The sequence below is a fragment of the Coffea arabica genome, chromosome 6e, assembly GCF_036785885.1.
Source record: "Coffea arabica cultivar ET-39 chromosome 6e, Coffea Arabica ET-39 HiFi, whole genome shotgun sequence".
In the NCBI taxonomy this organism is placed as follows: Eukaryota; Viridiplantae; Streptophyta; class Magnoliopsida; order Gentianales; family Rubiaceae; genus Coffea; species Coffea arabica.
The window spans coordinates 54,805,815-54,826,436 of NC_092321.1; the positions used below are offsets into that span (position 1 = coordinate 54,805,815).

At 36.0% G+C, this 20,622-nt stretch overlaps 3 protein-coding genes across 5 annotated transcripts; 2 read left to right on the top strand and 1 right to left on the bottom strand.

Annotated features, from left to right (window-relative positions):
* The first annotated feature begins 1,185 nt into the window (after positions 1–1,185).
* On the top strand, positions 1,186–3,466 carry LOC113697318 (succinate dehydrogenase [ubiquinone] iron-sulfur subunit 2, mitochondrial-like). The gene is made up of 2 exons (XM_027216897.2): positions 1,186–1,976; positions 3,102–3,466. The coding sequence occupies exons 1-2, from the start codon at positions 1,306–1,308 to the stop codon at positions 3,274–3,276; spliced, it is 846 nt and encodes a 281-aa protein (XP_027072698.1). The 5' UTR covers positions 1,186–1,305; the 3' UTR covers positions 3,277–3,466.
* Positions 3,467–6,669: 3,203 nt separating this feature from the next.
* Positions 6,670–11,713, bottom strand: LOC113696806 (uncharacterized). Its single transcript, XM_072056291.1, has 4 exons — positions 11,594–11,713; positions 8,139–8,307; positions 6,958–7,244; positions 6,670–6,894 (listed from the first exon to the last, which is right to left on the bottom strand). The coding sequence occupies exons 1-4, from the start codon at positions 11,711–11,713 to the stop codon at positions 6,670–6,672; spliced, it is 801 nt and encodes a 266-aa protein (XP_071912392.1).
* LOC113695118 (cystinosin homolog) lies at positions 11,109–15,709 on the top strand. Of its 3 annotated transcripts, none has more exons than XM_072055848.1 (9): positions 11,109–11,875; positions 11,973–12,168; positions 12,626–12,715; positions 12,941–13,065; positions 13,351–13,393; positions 13,585–13,702; positions 13,822–13,871; positions 14,328–14,502; positions 14,727–15,709. In XM_072055848.1, exons 1-9 carry the CDS (start codon positions 11,745–11,747, stop codon positions 14,747–14,749), a joined length of 951 nt encoding a protein of 316 aa, XP_071911949.1. In that variant the 5' UTR covers positions 11,109–11,744; the 3' UTR covers positions 14,750–15,709. The 3 variants fall into 3 exon arrangements, with proteins under 3 accessions (XP_071911949.1, XP_071911951.1, XP_071911950.1); XM_072055850.1 differs by having other exon boundaries at positions 11,111–11,875; positions 14,328–14,417; XM_072055849.1 differs by having other exon boundaries at positions 11,112–11,875; positions 12,036–12,168.
* Positions 15,710–20,622: the final 4,913 nt, after the last annotated feature.

Here is a 20,622-nt window from a genome sequence, read left to right on the forward strand (position 1 = left end):
TATCAATTTACCAATTAATTAATGCTTCATTAATAAATTATTACTTTATTGATTAATTAATACATCTTTAAATTAATAGAATTTGTATGGTCCAAAATTATTAGTTTATACAGGTTTTACCGTATTTTGGATAGGATGTATGTCAAATGATTTGGCATTCATTTAGTTGGAACAAATAGTTAGTGCTTGAATATTAGTCTATTCATGTATTCCTCTCTTAAGCATTAATTATTGTAAGGGATAATTACAAAATCCTCCCTTGAGATTTCTAATAATTTCATTAGCCTTCTCTAAAATTTATAAAATTACACAAACCTCCCCTAAGATTAAGATTTTAACAAAATTAGTTCAAAAAAAAGTAACAATAAAAAATTACTTTAAGGAAAGAGATGAAACTTTAATTCCATAAATACCGCTTATTTATGTATATAAGTTATATTTCACAGATAACACAAATAAATAACAAAACTACACTAATGATTACAAGATTTAGTAAAATAAACTAATCATCTCTTTTAGCATGATATTTGCTATGATTCTTATGATTTTGAACAGAAAGATTTTCAAATCTTTCCTTTCTTTCTCTCATTCCTTTATTAGGTATATCAATTGATATTATTTTATAAAATACAAGTCGTCGTCATCATTAAAGAAATTTTTAACAGTTATTTTCATCAATTAGTTACCAATATTAATTAGTACTCTAATTACTTAATCGTTAGATATTAGTAAAGGAGGAGGGAAAAGAAAGGCAAAATTCAAAAATTTGTTTCTTCAAAATTACAAAAATCATAACAAATATTATGTCAAAAGAGATGACTAGTTTGTTTTGTTTAATCTTGTAATCATTAGTGTAGTTTTATTACTTATTTTATATTGTCTAATTTATTAAATGTGAGCCTTTTGAATAATGAAATGTATGTATTAATTATTTTTAATTTTTAATTATTTTTGTTCTTTTACTAATTCAACTTATGTACATGCATAAATCTCTCTCCTTAAAGTACTTTTAATGTTACTTTTTTTAATTGGATTAATTTTGTTATCAAAACTTTAACCTCAGGGATGTTTGTATAATTTTGAAACTTCAAGGGAGGCTAGTGAAATTGTTAGAAACCTTAGTAAGGTTTCTGAAATTATCCCTTATTTTAATAACTAACAGTTCTTTGGAAAAAACTTGGGTGAATCCGGTCCACGACCCAAACGGTGGACAATGTGGCTCTTAAACAGCCACATCATAATATACAAATTGATATATGATGGTGTGATGATTGTTGCTCCGCAACATCTGAATCAGCAGCTCCAATGGCGACTGGATTGGTCCGACGAGCAATAGCTAGGGTTCAGTCGTCGGCTCCGGCGGCGAAACTGGTGATAACCAGGGCCCACGCATCGGAGGCCGAAGCCCAGCAAGCGGAACCTCAGGCCAAGAAGACTCACAGCCTGAAGACCTTCCAAATCTACCGATGGAACCCGGACAACCCCCAAAAGCCGGAGCTCAAAGATTACCACATCGACCTGAAGGAGTGTGGGCCCATGGTGTTGGACGCCCTGATTAAGATCAAGAACGAGATCGACCCATCCCTGACCTTCCGCAGGTCTTGCCGGGAAGGGATCTGTGGGTCCTGCGCCATGAACATCGACGGCTGCAATGGCTTGGCTTGCTTGACTAAGATTGATTCTGATGGGTCGTCTGGCACCACAATCACGCCGCTTCCCCATATGTTTGTGATTAAGGATTTGGTGGTGGACATGACCAACTTCTATAATCAGTACAAGTCCATTGAGCCGTGGCTGAAGAGGAAGAGCTCCCCGCCCACGCCCGGGAAGGAGATACCACAGTCCAAGAGGGATAGGGCTAAGCTGGATGGGATGTATGAATGCATTCTGTGTGCCTGCTGTAGCACTTCCTGCCCCAGTTACTGGTGGAACCCTGAGTCCTATCTCGGCCCTGCAGCCCTCCTCCACGCCAACCGGTACCTTTTTTGCTTTGAATTCTTCCTTCCAGTTTTCTTGATTCTACATGCATGCTTTCTGGGGTTAATTTCCCCTGATGGTTTGATAAGTCTTTCTTGCTTAACAATTACTACACTCTATGTTGCTTGCTTAAATAACCTGCATGTTTAAGTCTATACTTGTTGGGCTGAGGCCCATTTGAATTTTACTGGTTGTTTGAGGACACTTTTGATGGAATAAATCGACATCTTTTAGTAGAGTAGTCTCAAAACATGCCACTGCTCAATGAGAATAGCTAATGGTTAGAATCTAGGAAGATAAAGTTTGTCATTTCCTTTTAAATTTCCTGTCCTCATTTGCATTTCTTACCTCTTTCATTCTAGTTGGAAGAGTTTGATTGTTAAAGGGGCCTGACGTTGGATTTGAAGTGAATGAACTGTGAAGAAAGCACCAATCAAAACGTCATGCTAATTTCCCTTGGGTTGTGATTTAGTTTACCTTCTGTTGTATCTGATGATCTCCGATGTGCGTCCGTCTGTCTATTTAGAGTGCTGGACATATTTTGTGTGGCTATTCTGGACTTGGTCTTCTAAAGCTGTCTGCCAGACAATTTTTCACTTAGTTATGGGCTTCTTGGGATTTTTGTAACCTATATATTGGTGTTAGAATTGGATATGGGAGGTGCTTTCTGAGGATTCACTAAAACTCTATAAGAAGTTCTCTGGACTGACGTCTATTTGACATGATGGAAACTGTGATGTACTACACCTAGACCAGGATCTTGTGTCTAGGTCAAGACAAATTCTGCAATCTTTCAACTTGAGATGATCTTTTGGTTGGTGCACATGTTTATACCCAGTTGTTTGGATCTGTTATCTAGGCTGGTCTGTCGGTTACATGCTTCCCAGTATGTCTGAATGCATCCAGTGTCACTGTTTTGTGATTGATTTACTTAACTCTAATCCAGTTTAGCTGTGTGACTAAATTGTTTGACTTTATGCACCCCTTCAGGGCAAACACTGTTCTGGCCAAGTTCATTGTCTGTTCCTTGTGAAATTTATTTTAAATACATGTCCCTTGCACATGTTTTCTGGCCTAGATTGCTAAGCAATCTACCTACTGTTATTGTTTCTTTTCGAATGCAGTTGGATAATGGACAGTCGTGATGAATACACCAAAGAACGTCTGGATGCAGTGAACGATGAGTTCAAGCTTTATCGATGCCATACAATTTTGAATTGTGCCAGGGCCTGCCCAAAGGGACTGAATCCTGGGAAGCAAATCCAAAACATCAAGAAACTTGAGCTTCTTGGTTCTTGAAATGTAGAAAACATAGTATATCTGTGCTGATCTCTCCTGAGATTATTTTGAGGGACTCAGCTGAAGTTGTTTGAGAAATAATTCGATGTGCAGTGTTTGTAATAATCTGCCAATTCAATTAGATGTGCATTGTACTTCAAACATAGGAAGATCTTTGTTTCAAATAAAAATTTTTTGTGTGGAACCACTATATCTCATGTTAAACCGGTATGTTTTCTGTCATTTTCTTTTCCAATACACTTTTTGCTTCTCTGTTGATATTTTGGCTTACAATTCTGGTGATGAAGCAAAAACGCTCTACTTTGAGCATGATCATCTATTACTCCTGTCATCATCGGTCATTACTCTGTCGCAGGAAATCAAGCTGGTAATGCTATTTTATTATCTTTTTCCTAACGAATTTAGTGCTAGACTTAGAATTAGGCAATCTTATGATTTCAGTTTTTCTGCATATATTCCTACATTTTCAGGTTATTTAGCAATGCTTACATAATAGTACTAGTTTGAGTTTCTGGGAAGCATTCTGGTCTATACGGGGAAGAAAATATAACTTGTTAGCTCTTTGAGTTACTTCTGTAGAAATTACAGCAGCTGTGTTGGCTTTTAGGTCTCGGAGTTAATGATTGATCTGCTCGTTAGTTAATGTACCATGGTCAGATTAGTAACGTAGGGTTCAATTGGTTGATGCACACATTGCTTACATTTCCTAAAACCAAACCAATCAACGAGGTGATCTCCAAGCAACCAGTTCTGCAACTAGTAAACTGTAGCAAGAATTTTCTGCAATGCACACCACACTGGTTTCACGCACGACAGGATAAATATATTTGTTTTCACGCGATCAAATATGGCCTCTTTTACTACGACAGCGAGCGGAGACAAAAAATTGACAGATGAAGACTTTTATGTCTACATACTTGCTGTGTGATCCCCAACATAACAAGGGCAGAATATTTTAAAACACAAGTTCATAATTTATTGGAGTCACATCAATTGCATTAGGTCTCCTGAACTCCTGAAAACCTGCAGAGGATCTTATATAAGAGGACTCGGGGCACTGACGGTTGCAGGTGCAATCGTCCCGGGCAATTTTGGTCAATATGAACTGCGCGTAACTTTCTTTGTACATCGTGTAACTTTTTTTTCACAGGATGTATTTTCAGAACAGATAGTGGTGGCCCCACACTTGGCGCGGAAATCGAGTTACATGGTGTAATCTCAGCCGCACAAAATTTTGAGGGCAAATCTTGGCCCTTAACCGTGCAGGGACGGATGACCGTCCCTGCCCCAAATCCTATATAAGAGAACTCTATTGAGCAGAAACTCTGGAAGACCAACCAACCAACCAACCTCAAAAGCACACTAGTTTTTCCTGCTAAAACCATGTAGCAGTGGGTATTACTTACTTTTCTGGTTTTAATGGTCTTTACTCTTTACTGAGGCACTGACTTTTGCAGTCTAAGCAAGCCATGGGCGTAGGTTTCTCCAAAATCCTCAAATTCTAGAATCACCTCCATGCGTTACCGCAACAGGTAATGGAACTCTAACTATTTCACTCTTTAGGTCTTAATTCTGTTAAAGGAAAAAAGGACCAACAATATGTCTATCATTCTATTCACTAGGATGCACCAATAACTGTGACTGTGCGACATAGCCTGTTGTTATTGCGAGATCATTGAATAGCGACATAGCCTGTTGTTATTGAAAAGAAGGGCCTTAACTTCTCGTATCATGATGTAATAGTTCTAGTTGTCTCAATCCTAATACAACTAATGTATCCTATTGCGCAAAAGTATCACGCTTCAGGAAATCAGATGATCCTGTGGAACAAAGTTCCTGAACACCCCCCCCCCCATGGGCGGCCGCCCACGCCAACACTGTCTCCTATTATTCTCTTTCTATTTGGGGGAAGCGAATGGCAGAGGGCAAGAGTAGCATGTCTGTCCTGGAACAAAGAAAATACTGGCAGATTACTTGACCTTATTTTTGTAGAAATCATTTATGTTGTTAAATTTTATTAATCCTGCATGAAAGTTACACAGTCATCTACCACCTATCATCTTATTACGTTTTAAAGGCATAAAGAAACGTCAAGGTAGTACCAAGTTGAAATGATACTTAAGGATAAACATTAACCAGGTGCAGAATGGGGAAAACTTATTGTAAATATGGTTGTACTCTGACAGGCAAAACTGGAAATGCACAATTAATAAGGTTAGGAACTCAAGCTATTCAGCAGGATATCTTTTGGAAATCCAACATTTATGTTGTGCAAACACACAAAAGGAACAGAACGAATATCAACATTTAAGCTAATTCAACTTCTCCAAGCGTGCATACTGTGACGCCCCGAAAAGTATGAGTGTGAGAATCCGAAAATTTTCTAATTTTTTAGGGTTTATTTTATTTAATCGCCCGCCTTTTCTACATTTTCTTTATTAGAAAAATTCCTCAGATAAAGTTTATGAGCAAAGATAGTTTTAAAATGATTTTTCTAGTATCGGTTAGTTTTTGAGAAATTAAAAGCGTATTTTGGACGTGGGACCCGCTAGTGCGGTAAATGCATTATATTTTTTACAACTTGTTGGAATTTTGTATTAAGTGATATTATTTTACAAGGTGTTAAGATATTTGTATTGGAGAGACAAAAAAAGATAAGTTTTAAACCAAAAGGTGACAAGTGTCACCATAAGATTAAGTCTTGGACTTTGACTTACTATTCAACCTTTTACCATTTACCATAATAACTTCAAAAATTGACCAAAATATCTTCATTTCTAAGCTTCATATGGCCGGCCACCTTCAAGCAATAAGGGAAGAAAAGCTCTCCAATTTCTTTGCTCCAAGCTTGCTTAATCTTCACTTTTAACCGTTTAATTTTAGTTTTACTCCATAAAAACTCTTCTCTTGGTAGGATTAAGGTTCTTGGTGAAGTGATTTGGAAGATTTAAGTGCAAGGTTGCTCCATCTCTTTGGTTACTAAGGTGAGTTGAGAAGGACCCCTCTCCTCCCTCTAATGATGTGTAATTCATGATTGGTGGTTGTATAAGATGCAAATTTATGGATTAAATCTTGATTTTGGTTGAATTGGTGAAGTTTTATAATTATTGGGGATTTTTCTGTTTTCATATGGATATGATTATGGGGTCATGTATGATGATTGGAAATGATGTTTAAGGACTCTATGAGGTGGAAAAAGTGATTAATTGCAACCAATTTCTGTTTTGGACTAAAAATTGAAAAGTGAGGGTTTTGTAGTGAACGACTGAGTCCCGGCGAGAGCTGGGCAGGCGGCCCGCCGAACCCTCTGGTTCGCCTTAGGGGGAGGTGGGGCTGTTACACATACATTCCAGTCAAAGAAGCATTTCAATACATTCAGATCTAAGGTTTGTGCTATCTTACTAATTTTGTCCAGTCAGATGCTAAAAAGACCAGCAGATTGGTGAAACAACACATGAAAAGCAGAAGTAATAGAAAAAAAGCTATACGCTTATAAGAGAAAAGCATACAGAAGTCATTTCCTTGTAGAAACTCCAAGACAGCAGCAGATGCAACTTGAACTGTAAGATCTGCAATATCAACATCATGTCCACCTTGAACCAGACCCCAGCTTTCTACCTGCAAAAGCACCATAAAGCAACAGAGAAGCAAGAGGATAAAAGAAACAACATAAACTAGAACCTGTAAATCTTCTCCTAGTCTAATAAGCTCAATGGCCTCCTCAGTATTCAATCTACCACGAAAGATTCCAATGGTTATAACTAAAGAATGAGCACCAGCTACAGCAATTGCATCAATTGCAACTAGTTCACAATCATTTGTCCTTTTGAGCAGGCCTTCAATGGCTGTTACCAGACCTTCTTCCTGCTTACCACCAGAGAAACTGGAATATACAACAGGTTTATACCCAAACTTCGATTCCAACCATTTAAACACCGGGTCGATCTTCTCAACTTGACGTTCTACAAATTATGTGGACAATTAAGAAAATAGTTTTCACTGCCGAGGAAGATACCTCATCAGAACTAAATGCATGAAATGGTGACATTTACCGTTTGCTCAAAACAAGGGAGAATATACAGGGCATTTACTTGATTCAAGCAACAACCATTCGTCCTCATGTTCAGACATAGCTTCTTACGTGTATTATAAGCAGCAAATCATGGTAAACTTTCAAGAAATTTCTAATGATAACTTTTTCCTGAACAGCTAATCCATCGCATTACTAATATGTAGCAGACAATTCCATGCCATAAATCTTTATTTATATAGTGAAAATTGGCCATCAGAAACATTTTGCAATTGTCTGAGGATGAGAATCCAAGGCTAAAAACAAACATAAAAGCTTTTCACTTGTTTTGACGAAGCACTTTCCCATAGACCATTACGAAGCATCATGTACATAATGGCGTCCTGACTCAAAACAGAACAGGTCTATGTGTTCAAGTGCCAACTAGTGTTAAGAGAGGCTGAAAGGTAATGATTGAGTAAAACAAATTCAAATGTCGAGGTCAAAAAAAGTCAGTAGAATCTTGAGTATGACTGTTTATTGCATTACAGTGATAGTGTTGTAGGTACTTATGTTGCCTTATGAGTCATATCCTTGCCTTGCTTCTCGTTCTTGGGAGGCAGAAGATGAGCAGATAGAGGAATGGTTTGGCAATTGCATTTATGTCGACCAGGAAGAGGTTGAAAAGGAGTGATTGAAGAATAAAAGATAGTCATGAAATATAAGTTAGTAATCAACAAATCTCACCCTGTTAGGTGAATCGGCAAAGGCAAGACAACAAGGGATGTGCACTCAGAAATTCACACATAAAGAGGGATAAGAAAAGAAGGCACCTACTGAAAACACCACCCTTGGTACTTGGTAAGATCATTGTCGGCTGGAGCTCGACAGGAGACCAAATCCTGCTGGAATTTCTTCATAAATTTCTCAGTGATCTTGGGTCGAATAAGTGGAACCCTTTCCAATGCAGTGCATGCATGTTTCGCGAGTGGCATTGTAAAGGGCCTAATTCCATCTGTTTGCTACAATACAACAAGAACTATTTCGTAAATTCAAATAAAGATTGCATTTCCTTTCTACTCGACAAAATAGAGTAAAGATTCACTACAAAATCCAAACTGTGGCTAGAAAGAGGAAGAAGAAGAATGAATTGGAATTAAAAGAAGGAAAGCAATAACCGTTATTACCCCTTTTAAGGGCCGTTTGGAGTTGAGCTTATTAAAAAACATTTCTCATTTGGATCTTTAATAAAAGTACTTATTTACTGCTTGATTACTTTTAAATACATTATTTGGAGGTAATAGTTCAATATGTACTTATTGCATTGGATAATGTATAATTTAAAATTTTTTAAAAGTGTTTATCTATTTATTTAGTTCATAATATAGGATAAAATAATTAGATTTGATGTTTTATTTTTTAAATCATAAAAGCTACATTAAAAGCATCAAATTTAAGTTTTTGCTAAAATTGTTTTTAATACCAAAAGTTTTACTCCTAATTTTATGGAATGATATTCACCAAATACTTTAAAAATATTTTTAGCACCTAAAAGTGTTTTTTTTTTTTAACCAAAAGCACACCAACCCCAGCAGAGCATTCTAGATATTTTCTACAATAATTTTTACTTTTTTTAAGAAATTAATAGTGAGATCTTTGTTAACCAATTAGTATTACCTTTTCTTCTTTTGTAATAAATTCGGGGTGGGATTTAGCATATCAATATTGTTAAACAACGTGAGCGAAGATTGTGTGTTGGTACTAAAATTCATCAAATTAATGAAGAGAGCCACAAAAGACTGTCAAGATTGCCCGTTGGCATAGAAAACTCGTCAAATTATGAAAAAACTCACAAAAATCACTGAATTATTTAAGAGAGCCACAGCACGCAAGTCTAAAGAATTGAGAATAAAACATAAACAAATGTGGAGCAATATTATTTTTAATGATGCAAACTCTTAGACAATTTTTGTTCAATACAATTCATGGGCTACAAAGCCTTTATATACAAATAATAGGGACCAAAGTCTTAACTGTAAATTATTTATAGCCCCCTTTGATTTTATATAATGTCAGATGATCCTCCTAGGGTTTTCAAAATAGCCACATAACCCTCTATGATTTTATGTTAAGCGGAAAATGGACGAAATACACAATCAAATATAGTGTTTATAATAAACACACTCTAAAAGTTCGTATGATAAAATCTTAATCTCCATATAACCCTCTTATAATTTGTATAAATATCCACTTTAATCTCAATGTGATTTTTACATTTATTCACGTAATCCTCCTATACTTTTATATAAGGTAGTTAAACTGTCAATTGATTTAGCATCTAAGTAAGAGTATTATTAGTATGAGTCTGTCTAAAAGGTGCTCATAGTGTACTTGTTAAGATATATTTCTGGTGTCATATTTTTTGAAAATATAAGATTAATTAGGGAAAGTAAATAAATACTAAAAGTAAGGGTAGATAAGATTAAATAGGAAAAGTTTTTATATGCAAGAGAAAGTAATAATTATTAGTATGTGTACATATATGGTAGGTTAATTGAATATTAGGAGTATTAACGAGTGCACCCATTAGGAAAACTCTATTGATATTTCAATTGACGACATTACATAGACTATTTTTCGTTAATTTTCCACTTTATATAAAACTATAAGAGCGGTGAAGTGGATATTTTGAAATGTTAGGAGGTCATGTGACAATTGACGAAATCATGGGAGGGTTATATGTAATTTAACCAAGTCTTAAAGTGGATTGAGTACTATATAAACTGGGAAATAAATCCCTATAGCAATAGTGAACAACTACTAAACCAAATACAAAAAAATAAGTCTAATATTAACTTATCTAAAACAAAACTAAAAATATACCAATTTAACTAATAACACTAACTAATAAATACACCTAGGGAAAAGGTATAACAATTAGAAGCGGAATCTCTATCTATTGATAATTTTTCTTAGGGATAATTTCAAAAACGTCCTCCGAGGTTTCTGACTATTTTACTAACCTCTTTTCAAGTTTCAAAAATTATACTAACCTCCCTTGGGGTTGAATTTTTATGTAACATTTAGGTCCAATCAATAATTAAAAAGCGATATTAGGAGAGAGAAAATAATATAATTTCATCATTGTCCATCATCTACTATATTATTTAATTAATTTAATACCAACCCACACATTAAAGAAAAATGCAAAAATTTGTTGTTTATGATTAGGGATCAAATCACATATAATATCAAAAAATAGTATATCATTTTGTATTTTTCACTTAATACAAGATCCAAATTACTTTTTTCAGTTACATATTTATTATCAAACATGATCAACAATAAATAATTAAAAAATTTGCAATCAAAATATTATAGAGAGCAAACTATAACATAATAAATATTCTTATCAACATATTAAGATTAGTTGTTAAAATTTTTATTATATTAAAGTTCGCTCTTTGTAATTTTTTGATTATAAATATTTTTGATTATCTGTTATTGATCATGTTTGATAATAGATTTGTAACTGAAAAGAGCAATTTAGACATTACATTAAGTGAAATATATAGAATGATATACTATTTTTAATGCCATATGTGATTTAATCCTTGATGATAAATAGCAAATTCTAAATTTTTTTTAATGTTTGAACTGATATTACATTAATTAAACCATTTAGTAGATAAGGGACAATGATGAAATCATATCTTATCTTGTCTCTCCTAATATTATCTTTTTAATTGTTGGATGGGATTAGATGTTTCAAGATAATAAAATTTAAGAAAAGTTACTGTAATTTTTAAAACTTAAAATAGGCCAGTGAAATTGTCCCTGAGGTTTCGGAAATTATCACTTTTTCTTCACCAGGTGGTTACGGAGTCTGAACTGAGACGGCAACCGGGGCAACGTTCATTCTTCAGCATCCACTTTTGGTTATGGAGTATGAACTGAGACGGCTACGGGGGCAATATTCATTCTTCAGCATTCACTCTTATATGATGTTCGCGCTGTTGATTGTTTTGCTTCGGAGCAGCTGAGACCTTTAATTGCCTTAAATTGCCTTTTTCTTGGGACTCGTGCTGCTTTCCTTATCGGCTGTCAATTCGCAACTTTCCGACACCTACTCCCACCCTTTGAGTCACTCATGACTGCTTGAGTCATTCACGTCTTATATCTACAGACCAGCACGCCATTCAGTTTCCATTCCTACAACATTTTTATGCCATTGATCCATGCATAGGCGGATTTCTGTGATCCCATCAGATTCTGATTCTGAGATGGTTTCCTTTTCTCGAGTTGTACATTTGATAACCAACTGCTAGTGGCTGAAGTGCTCAAAGATTCCCTGTTCTCTTCCAAGACAGAAATTTGAGCAACGGTTCCAGAGATTGGAACTCTTTCTGTATAGTAATAATACTCCATAAGAGTAGAGGAAGAGGAAAGAGAAAGCGAGATGGCTGGGCAGGGGTCGTCGTGGAATTCAACTCCGCTGCAAGTGTTGCATGATGTTCTGGGATGGATTGCGTTTGCGTCGTGGTCTATCAGCTTCTATCCCCAAGTCATCTTGAACTTCCGCCGTAAAAGGTTTTTTTTTCCCCCACAATACCATTTTTAGCTTTTCGCTTTCCTCTCGTTCAATATTCAGCCTTTCATGGTTCATCGTGAGAGTACTAATTAATAGTTTTTCTTCTCGGGGGGCCGTCCGCTTAAAAAAACCACTATTTTGGCTGGCGGCGGTGTGCAGCGTTGTGGGCTTGAATTTTGATTTCGTGGTGTTGAATCTCACAAAGCACTCTTCCTATCTCATCTACAACGCTTCCGTCTTCTTCAGTTCTGCCGTTCAACGCCAGTACCACCAAAAATTTGGCTTTGATCAGGTTTATTCTTTCTTTCTGCCTTGTTTTTTCCCCTTCCCCTATTAGCAACGCGTATATCCAAAGGTGGATGTCTGCTGGACTCATGAATACCCTTGCTTCAATTAGAATGTATTTCAGTTTTAAGCATTATGATTACGTGCTTCTTCTGATCATTAATTAACTTTTAAAGGATAATTGTTGTCAAATCTTGATAAATAAGCCAAAGAGATCAATGCTCTGAACTAATCGAATGTTATCCTAGTCCTGGGCTAATCCTCTTCTTTTGGAGGGTAAATTTGATTTATTTGGTCTGCTGGTTCCCGTCACCAACAGCTATATGCAGCGTGAGCTTTTTTAAGTAATTTGTACTAGTGCTCTGCTTTCTTTCCTTGTGCGAGGTTGAATCAGTACATTGACAAGTGGATGGAGTATTCTCTGAACCTTTACTTGATCTTATTCCTTGATTCGTCTATTGCAGATGATTCCAGTGGCTGCCAATGACGTAGCTTTCTCAATCCATGCGGTTCTGCTAACTGCAATTACCTTATTCCAGATTGCAATCTACGAGGTAACTATTTAAATCCTTCTTTGATGCTTCCTGCATGTCTTAAAAGATAACTGAAAACAGGAAAATTTGCGTGTAATTTTCTAAAAGAGTGTTTGCGCGTACTTCATAACACTGTTCTCAGGAACAATGTTTGTAACTTAGATTGCCAATGATTACTCGCATCAATTCCTATAGCTGTCACTTAACTCTACACCCCCCGGTTCCCCAAATTCTGTTCTTTTCCAGCGTGGACATCAAAAGATTTCTAGAACTGCAACCGCGATTGTCATAGTAGCTTGGTTAGCTGCAGCGGTCTGTGTTTTTGTAGCAGTTCCTCACCACAAGTGGCTTTGGCTGGTGTCATGCTTCAAGTAAGATGCGTTGTTTTACTCCATTCTTGTACATCTTCTCTTGTTAACTCGAACGAAGTCAATGTTGCTGGCTCCACTTCTTGTTAAAAGTGTTGAAAATCTTGCTGAACGTGTTTTGCGTAGCTATGGAGGAATGGTCTGTTGATGAAGCCCTCATTCATCTCTGATCATTGTGAACTGATACTTCTGTTTTGGGCTATTATTTTTGGTTAAAAAGATTACCTTTTAATGGTGCTACCATGATTGTGGCGACCTTTTTACCTTTTCTTTCTACTGTATATGCAGCACAGTGCAAGTTGTCATGACAGTCATCAAATACATTCCTCAGGTTATTCCTATGGCTGGCTATCTTTGGAATTGTCCAATATTAACTACATATACTTTCGCTTAGGTTAGGATTTAGTGAAACTGCATCCGTTCTTTAATACACCAAGCGTATTGGGTGCCTTTGATGCATTTCAGTTTCTGAAGGATGTCTTTTTTTCTTTTTTCTCATGGGTGACTTGCTGTGTAACTTAGGCTGTTATGAATTTCAAAAGGAAGAGCACCATTGGATGGAGCATCGGCAACATTTTGCTTGATTTGCTTGGTGGTGTGACCAACTATGCACAAATGGCTGTGCAATCCATTGATCAAAGTAAGATTCATGAATTTGATAATTCGGATCTGTTTTTTGGTTGGGGGTTGGGGGGGGGGGGGGGTACTTAGAAGATTGTAATGCAATGCCTAACCATATTTCATCCATGTTTCTGTTAGAATCCTGGGTGAACTTCTATGGAAACATAGGCAAGACTCTGCTGTCCTTGGTATGGACTTTTTCTATCTGATAATTCTGAGCTTCATCATAATTCTTTTATTGTTTTATCGACCTTCCTTCAAGCTTCAACAACCCACGGCCTTCCTTCAGAAAGATGAAATCTTGTGCTGGCATGAAGATAACCAGCTTCCCGTTTCATAATAACGACTGAACTGTTTTTCACTTTGACGTTGAGTCCCAGAAGACAAAAAACTTATGATCAGCATTTCTCTTTGTTCCGTTAACTCCTGCGGTCAGCAATTACGCAAGAAAATTGTGATAAAAATGGAATACGCACAGATTCGACCTTGTTTAAAACAGTAAATGTGTTTGTTTGATTTACTAAATATGCATAAAACAAATTGCTTCGGTGCTAAAAGAAAGAAGATTTCGTCCCTCATAATGTCATTTGTACTTGAATCTTACTAATTATATTTCTTTTGGTCTGCTGGAATTAACCATGCAGGTGTCCATTTTCTTTGACATTCTCTTCATCCTGCAACACTATGTGCTCTACCCATCCAAGGAGAAGGCTTTACCTCCTAAGCTTGATGCGGTAAGCAAGGAGCGAATACTTAAATCCTCTGAAAACGCACATTCTGACAATGTACGACACAAATTCATTTTCGAACACTCTTCAGGTGTAAAACGGGTTTCGTATCTTGACGTTGTTAAATTCGACTAATATCTATTCCTCTTGAGATTTAATTAAATTCATGTAGAGGTCGATGGAAACAGAGGATTTGTTAAGAATCTAAATTATTTCACTCGCTGAAATGCAGTGAAAAGTCTATTACCTGATAAAATTTTCAGAATTTGTTGAGAAAAGTCTATTATCTGATATATTCTGTGGTCCTGATTGTAGGTACCCTCCACTTCCAGCACTAGGGATGTTGAAGAAGGCTGATGGAAGCTATGAGACGCTTGTTAGGGAGAGATGCAGTCTGGCCTCTAACCAATATGATCAACTTGTTAAGCATTAGACTAGCCTATGTTATTTTGTTGCCAGAAAATGTGAAAGACATCATACATATTTAGCATTAGAAAAATATGTTTTATATATATATATATATATATATGTAGTCAAAAGATATTTACAGTTAGAGGGCAATTACCATTAAGTCATCTCTAGTTTAGCATTCAAGCTAAAGGCGGGGAACATTGTTTCCATACAACACCATATATCATGAAGTCGAGGAGGACCCTAGCAGAGGGCTACACTACAGGACGTTTACTTAGATCGGCTCTACCCAAACTTTTCTGGTTCAAAAAAGACTCTCTTTCTAAAGGAGGAGGGAGCATGAATAATAGGATTTCATCTATAGGGTAGGTGTTGGGACAGGAAGCGTTGGCACCAATGATAGCATAACTGGTTCAAAGTGCGGTGGGTAGCAAGAATGAGGGATTGGAGGTCTAGCTTTCTCTTTTGCTTGTGACTGGGCGGCCCCCTTATTCTTACTGCGAGCAGCTTTGTTCGGAATGACTATGACCGGGCACGATGAGTACGAGTAAAAGAGCAGGAGTCTGTTTGATCCCTTAAACTGCTGCTGAGTTCATCCAAAGCTGCCAGAGAAAGATGGCTGTGAGCACAATGCTCTTTCCCACTTGGCCTTGAGGCTGCTAGTTTGGAGTATCTCACCACCTCCAGAAGTCCCATTGCTCTTCCTTCAGCCCGTCCCACTGCACCTTAAATAGTGTTTGTGCTATTTAAACAGCTGTGTATCACTTGCCTTTTAATATGCATTTTAGTAGTTAATTATGCTTGTGTACATAGCTTCTAGTTTTCATGCTAGTTGCTTCAGCTAACTTAAAGGTTTAAACTTCAATTCCAAAATTATTAGGATGCCATATACAGGTTGAGAATATGGTGGGCAGTGGCTGTGCCTTGCACAGCTAGCCTTGCCTTCTAAAATTAACTTGTACAAAAAATATTTAAAATATCTTTAAATAATATACACAGTGTATATACTAGCATCGTTGGATTCATGACGTGTGCAAATGTTGAATTTTACATTTAAATTTTACATAATTGTTATTTATTCAATGTCAATGTAAGAAATATAAATTTAAAGTGTTTCACAATCATGGATATCTTATCTCAGTATGACAAGCACTCTTAGCGCGCGAGTCTGCAATTTTAGAATAATTAGTGAATTATATCAAAATATTCATCCGATCACACCAAGAAAACCAAACCCCTAATTTCCTTTTAGCAGCAGCCAACATGAAAACCAATACAGGGTTTTCATCCCTCATCTTCTTCACCATTTTTACTATGATACTCATCCCAATTTTCCTCTCAATTTCCCGCTGCCATCAGACTACCAAATCTTGAAGGCTATGATGGATTGGTGCGTGGATGTCTATGCTAATTTTTCCTAAAATCCATCTCCAATTTACCAGGAAGATGAAGGTGGGGCGCTCAAGCTTGATATATACCGGTGGAACAAGTTTTTCAATGTGGTAAGTAGGTCATGCTCCGAGAATGGCAGATTGACTCCGGATTATCCAAAAGATGAGGTCCTCAATGAAGTACCACCTATAATTCCCATGATTGAAGATATTGGGCGGAGAGCATTGTGGGACAAGGGAAATTGCATCTAAAAGTCAGGAGGATCCCAGAGTCTTGAAGCCAATGATGGAAAACTGTGTGAAGCTCTACTTAGATAATGCTAATGGTAGTGCTGACTCGGAGAAGCATAATCTCGATCTTGATTGTACCATCTATAGTTCCCATGATTGAAGACATTGGCGAAGAACATTGTGGGACAAGGGAAATTGCATCTAAAAGTCAGGAGGATCCCAGAGTCTTGAAGCCAATGATGGAAAACTGTGTGAAGGTCTACTTAGATAATGCTGATAGTAGTGCTGATTCAGAGAAGCATAATCCCGATCTTGATTTCTGCAGCAGTTTCTTCCTCGACTTGGGATTTTATTATGCCGAAAACCAGAAACCATTAGCACCTGAATCTGTTGCTGTCTTGAAAGAACATCGCAGGCTGTACGATCTCAACCTGCCGATTGTATGCGCACCAAGCTTAACCTTTTATCCTGTGCCCTAAGGGCACAAAATAGATTAACCCAACTTTGAAAATCACAGTTAAAATCTCTACTATGATTTCTAATTTTATATGAAGCAAGTAGAGTCATCAATGTTACTTTATCATCATAACAAAAATGTCTATAATTCCGCACCCATTTTTTTCTGACCCATGATCTTTGACATGGTAAGTTCTTTCTTTTTAACCGTATTAGAGCTCTCATTAAGATCAAACAAAGGGATAACCCCACAAGTACTGAAAGTTTTTGTCAAAAGAAACAGGTCCACGAGGACCACTACCTACACTGGCTTACCAAATTAATACTACATCAAAACTGAAACGCAAACTACATCAAACTCAGAGAAAAGATCTTTTGTCCTAGACTTCAACTAATACTAATCTCCCAGTTTCTCCTTGATCTTTCAACTTTACAAACACTAACAAGGGAGCATTTAACATCATAATGATTCTTTGCACCAGTACAGAGCATAATAAGCTCCTTAAAAAGAACATAGATATGTGTGCATATACATATATGTATATTGAAATAATCACACATGCACAAGGTCTGCTTAAAACACTAGCCATATATGTAGCGGAGTCACTTTTTTAACTACAAATGTTACGCATGTAGCAAACCAGAAAATGGTACAGATTGCTCAGAGAAAATATGACAGGAAAGCAGCATCCTCCCACAATGTTTTTAAGGTAGTTTTACAACTATCCGTCACTTGCTTAGACATTAAATAGAACTAATTCCCAAATTAACTTCTGCAGAATGTTTTCTTAGGATATATTTACATATATAGCATGGTTTCCATTTAAGCATATAGTTAAAAGTGTTTCAAAATCATTAATGTATACAGTACGAGAGCCAAACAAAGAGCGTTATGCAAAGTCATACAACTTCAGAAAAACAAATTTTGGTGGTCATGGAAGTTGTTAATTGACATGGGGACTAATTTTTTGTTAGGAAAGCTTGTTGAGGCTGTTGTTGACAAAAGAGAAAAAAATTGTGTTAACCCAAAAGCTAATCATACTGCAATCATGCAATGTAGTAGCTATGCACGCTCATTATTTAAGCTGTAATGATAGTAATACTCTATAACAAAATTATGCAAATGGTAAATGCTAAAAAGCTGAAAATGTATCATTTTAGTGACAATTTCTGTCAAAGGGTGTTATTACAGATAAAAGCAAAGTCGAAAAAGAAAAAAGGAAAAGGAAAATGACCGAATTTGTCCATCCATATCCCCAAATTTTTTTTTCATTTCTTACATTTGAAATGAAAAAATATCTTTTTTTTTTCATCACAACACAAAAAACTTTTTTCATCTCTCATATTTGAAATGCAAAAGAATTTCTCAAATTTCAAAAATTATGCAATTGTGTCCAAAACCAACTCTGATGGATTTTGTAGTCGCCAATTACATTCGCTCTTCATATGCAAATAATTTCAAGGGTAAAATGGAAAGAATAAAGTTTTTCAATCAAATTAATATCACATGATGCTTGAGCTCCTACCACCATTGTTTCGAAAACCGGACCAGACTGGACAAGCTGGTTCAACCAATCAGACCGCGAACCAGCCATAGGTCCGGTCCGGTTCATATCTCAGGTTTACTGGACTTAAAAATCGATAAGAACTGTTTGAACCATACGAATTGTGTGAATCGGATTGAATCGTTGAACCGGCGATTTTTGTTTTTGTTTTTTTGTCTACTAAATTGAAAAAAAATATATATATATATATATAAAGAATAGATTTTCCTTAACCCTAAAGGCTAATTATTAAATGCTACATCCACTTACTTTCTTCTTATTTTTTGTCTCTTATCAAGTTTGCATCTCTATTTCTATTTTCCTGACTTCCTCTAAACTCCAAACTTTTTTGTTAAAGTTACAATCTCTAAATCCCAAAAATGTGAATTAAAAATTTAAACTCACAATGTCTAATTCCCATGGACGTGAATTTTGTATAATTTTAGAATATTGTGGTATTTTTGGATTGGATTTAAGATTATTTTTTTGGTAGATACAATTGAGACTGAGATGAAATTTATTTGTTGCAACTTACAATTTAAAACTTTTATTTGTGAAAATCCAAGTTCTTTGAAAATATTGAGCTTTTTATCATATAAAGACTTAAATTAGTCCATTGCATGTCTTATTTTGTACATATATATATATTTATATAAATTATTTTTTAAAAAATTCATTGAACCAGATTTGAACCAGTTTGATCGATTAAACCTCGACTCAAACACCTTGCTGGTTCAATTAACAGTCCGAGTTTCAAAACATTGCCTGCCACTACCTACCCAAAAACCTTCTCCAATTACTTTCTGAACTCCTCCAACGACCGCCACCTTCATATGCACCACATCTTCTCTAGCACCTCTTCCGAATCATCCACCATCATACCACCAAATCCCTATCCCTTCGCCACCCCTCCCATTCCTCCCACCTCACCAGCTCCCTCTTCCCCCGATCATTCATTCTCTGCCACTATCATAATTTGTCCATCTAATATCCCTCAATATCTGGTAACAGTATGTAAAAGATAATTAGTTGAGTATGTACAATGGAGAGTAACCCTAAACGTATGCATACATCAAAACCATTACTGCAAGTATATAGGTTGTAAATGAGACAACGAGTATTCAAGTGTCAATCTTATAGGAAAAATTGATTAATTATTGATGCTATTTGAATTTCTTTATTATTTAGACGATTACAAGTGCAAATAAAGTAAACTACACTACAAACACGTAATAAAGGAACTAAAAAGAACAATAAATGGCTCCTAGGGTTGGTTTTCTCTCTACCCTTGTAAGTTAAATGATCCAGTTATCATGTTCTATTTCTTTGGCTAAACTATGGCATAATTTCCTAATATATATGAAATCCGTTTTCGCCAATGAATCAACTATATTTATAACTATTCCATACCTACAAAGGTGCCATTCTACTTTTGCGAGTGAACTCTCTTAGTGTCATGCTTTTACAAGCTAACATTGAATAATAACTTTTGGTTCATCATCCAACACCTTGAGATGGTTTACAATTAGTGGCCAATTAATTGCAAACATGAAAACCAAAAGCATGAAATAGCTGGAAAACTGATAAACACAACAACCAAGTTCATATCAACCAACAAAGAAGAGTTTAAACCAAACCATAGGCATAAAACTTAACACAACATAATAGAAATTAAAGAAAGCTCTGAACTTGTATCATAACTAGCAATAGAATTAAATACAAGAGTTAAAAGTTTTAGGAAAGATATCACCCCTCACATGGGTTCAAACCTTCCATCTTCAACCTTAATCTTCATTCAAGTAAGCTAAACACAAATATTGGATGAACTAACTAACCTTTCCTACATTAATCTACCCTAAACTAATTAACTTACTAGGAATCTCTAGTTGAATCTACATTTTTGGTGATGTTTTTCTCCTCTCTTTCAGTTACAAATTTCATCCATGGAGTCATTTTTTATCGGGAAGAGGAAAAAGAGATAATAATTGAGCAAGTTGTGCAAGTTGGCAAGTTGCAGTAGCCCAGAATTTGTGGACGGATTGTAAAGAATCCATGGATGGATTGCTTGCTCTATTTTTCATCTCTAAGGTGACCTTGAATCCGAGGATAGAATCAATTCATGCACATCAGAATTCGTTTGTGGATTCTCCTTACTCTGCTCAGGATCCTGTTTTGCTT

Bases quoted from the DNA above. Each gene is read 5' to 3' on its own strand.
- LOC113697318 (XM_027216897.2), top strand. From the start codon at position 1,306: ATGGCGACTGGATTGGTCCGACGAGCAATAGCTAGGGTTCAGTCGTCG. The intron at 1,977-3,101 runs GTACCTTTTTTG...TTTCGAATGCAG, and splicing joins GCCCTCCTCCACGCCAACCG to TTGGATAATGGACAGTCGTG.
- LOC113696806 (XM_072056291.1), bottom strand. From the start codon at position 11,713: ATGGAGTATTATTACTATACAGAAAGAGTTCCAATCTCTGGAACCGTT. The intron at 8,308-11,593 runs GTACAACTCGAG...GTTGTATTGTAG, and splicing joins CTAGCAGTTGGTTATCAAAT to CAAACAGATGGAATTAGGCC. The intron at 6,895-6,957 runs GTTCTAGTTTAT...GTGCTTTTGCAG, and splicing joins GACTAGGAGAAGATTTACAG to GTAGAAAGCTGGGGTCTGGT.
- LOC113695118 (XM_072055848.1), top strand. From the start codon at position 11,745: ATGGCTGGGCAGGGGTCGTCGTGGAATTCAACTCCGCTGCAAGTGTTG. The intron at 13,872-14,327 runs GTATGGACTTTT...TTAACCATGCAG, and splicing joins GCAAGACTCTGCTGTCCTTG to GTGTCCATTTTCTTTGACAT. The intron at 14,503-14,726 runs GTGTAAAACGGG...TCCTGATTGTAG, and splicing joins CATTTTCGAACACTCTTCAG to GTACCCTCCACTTCCAGCAC.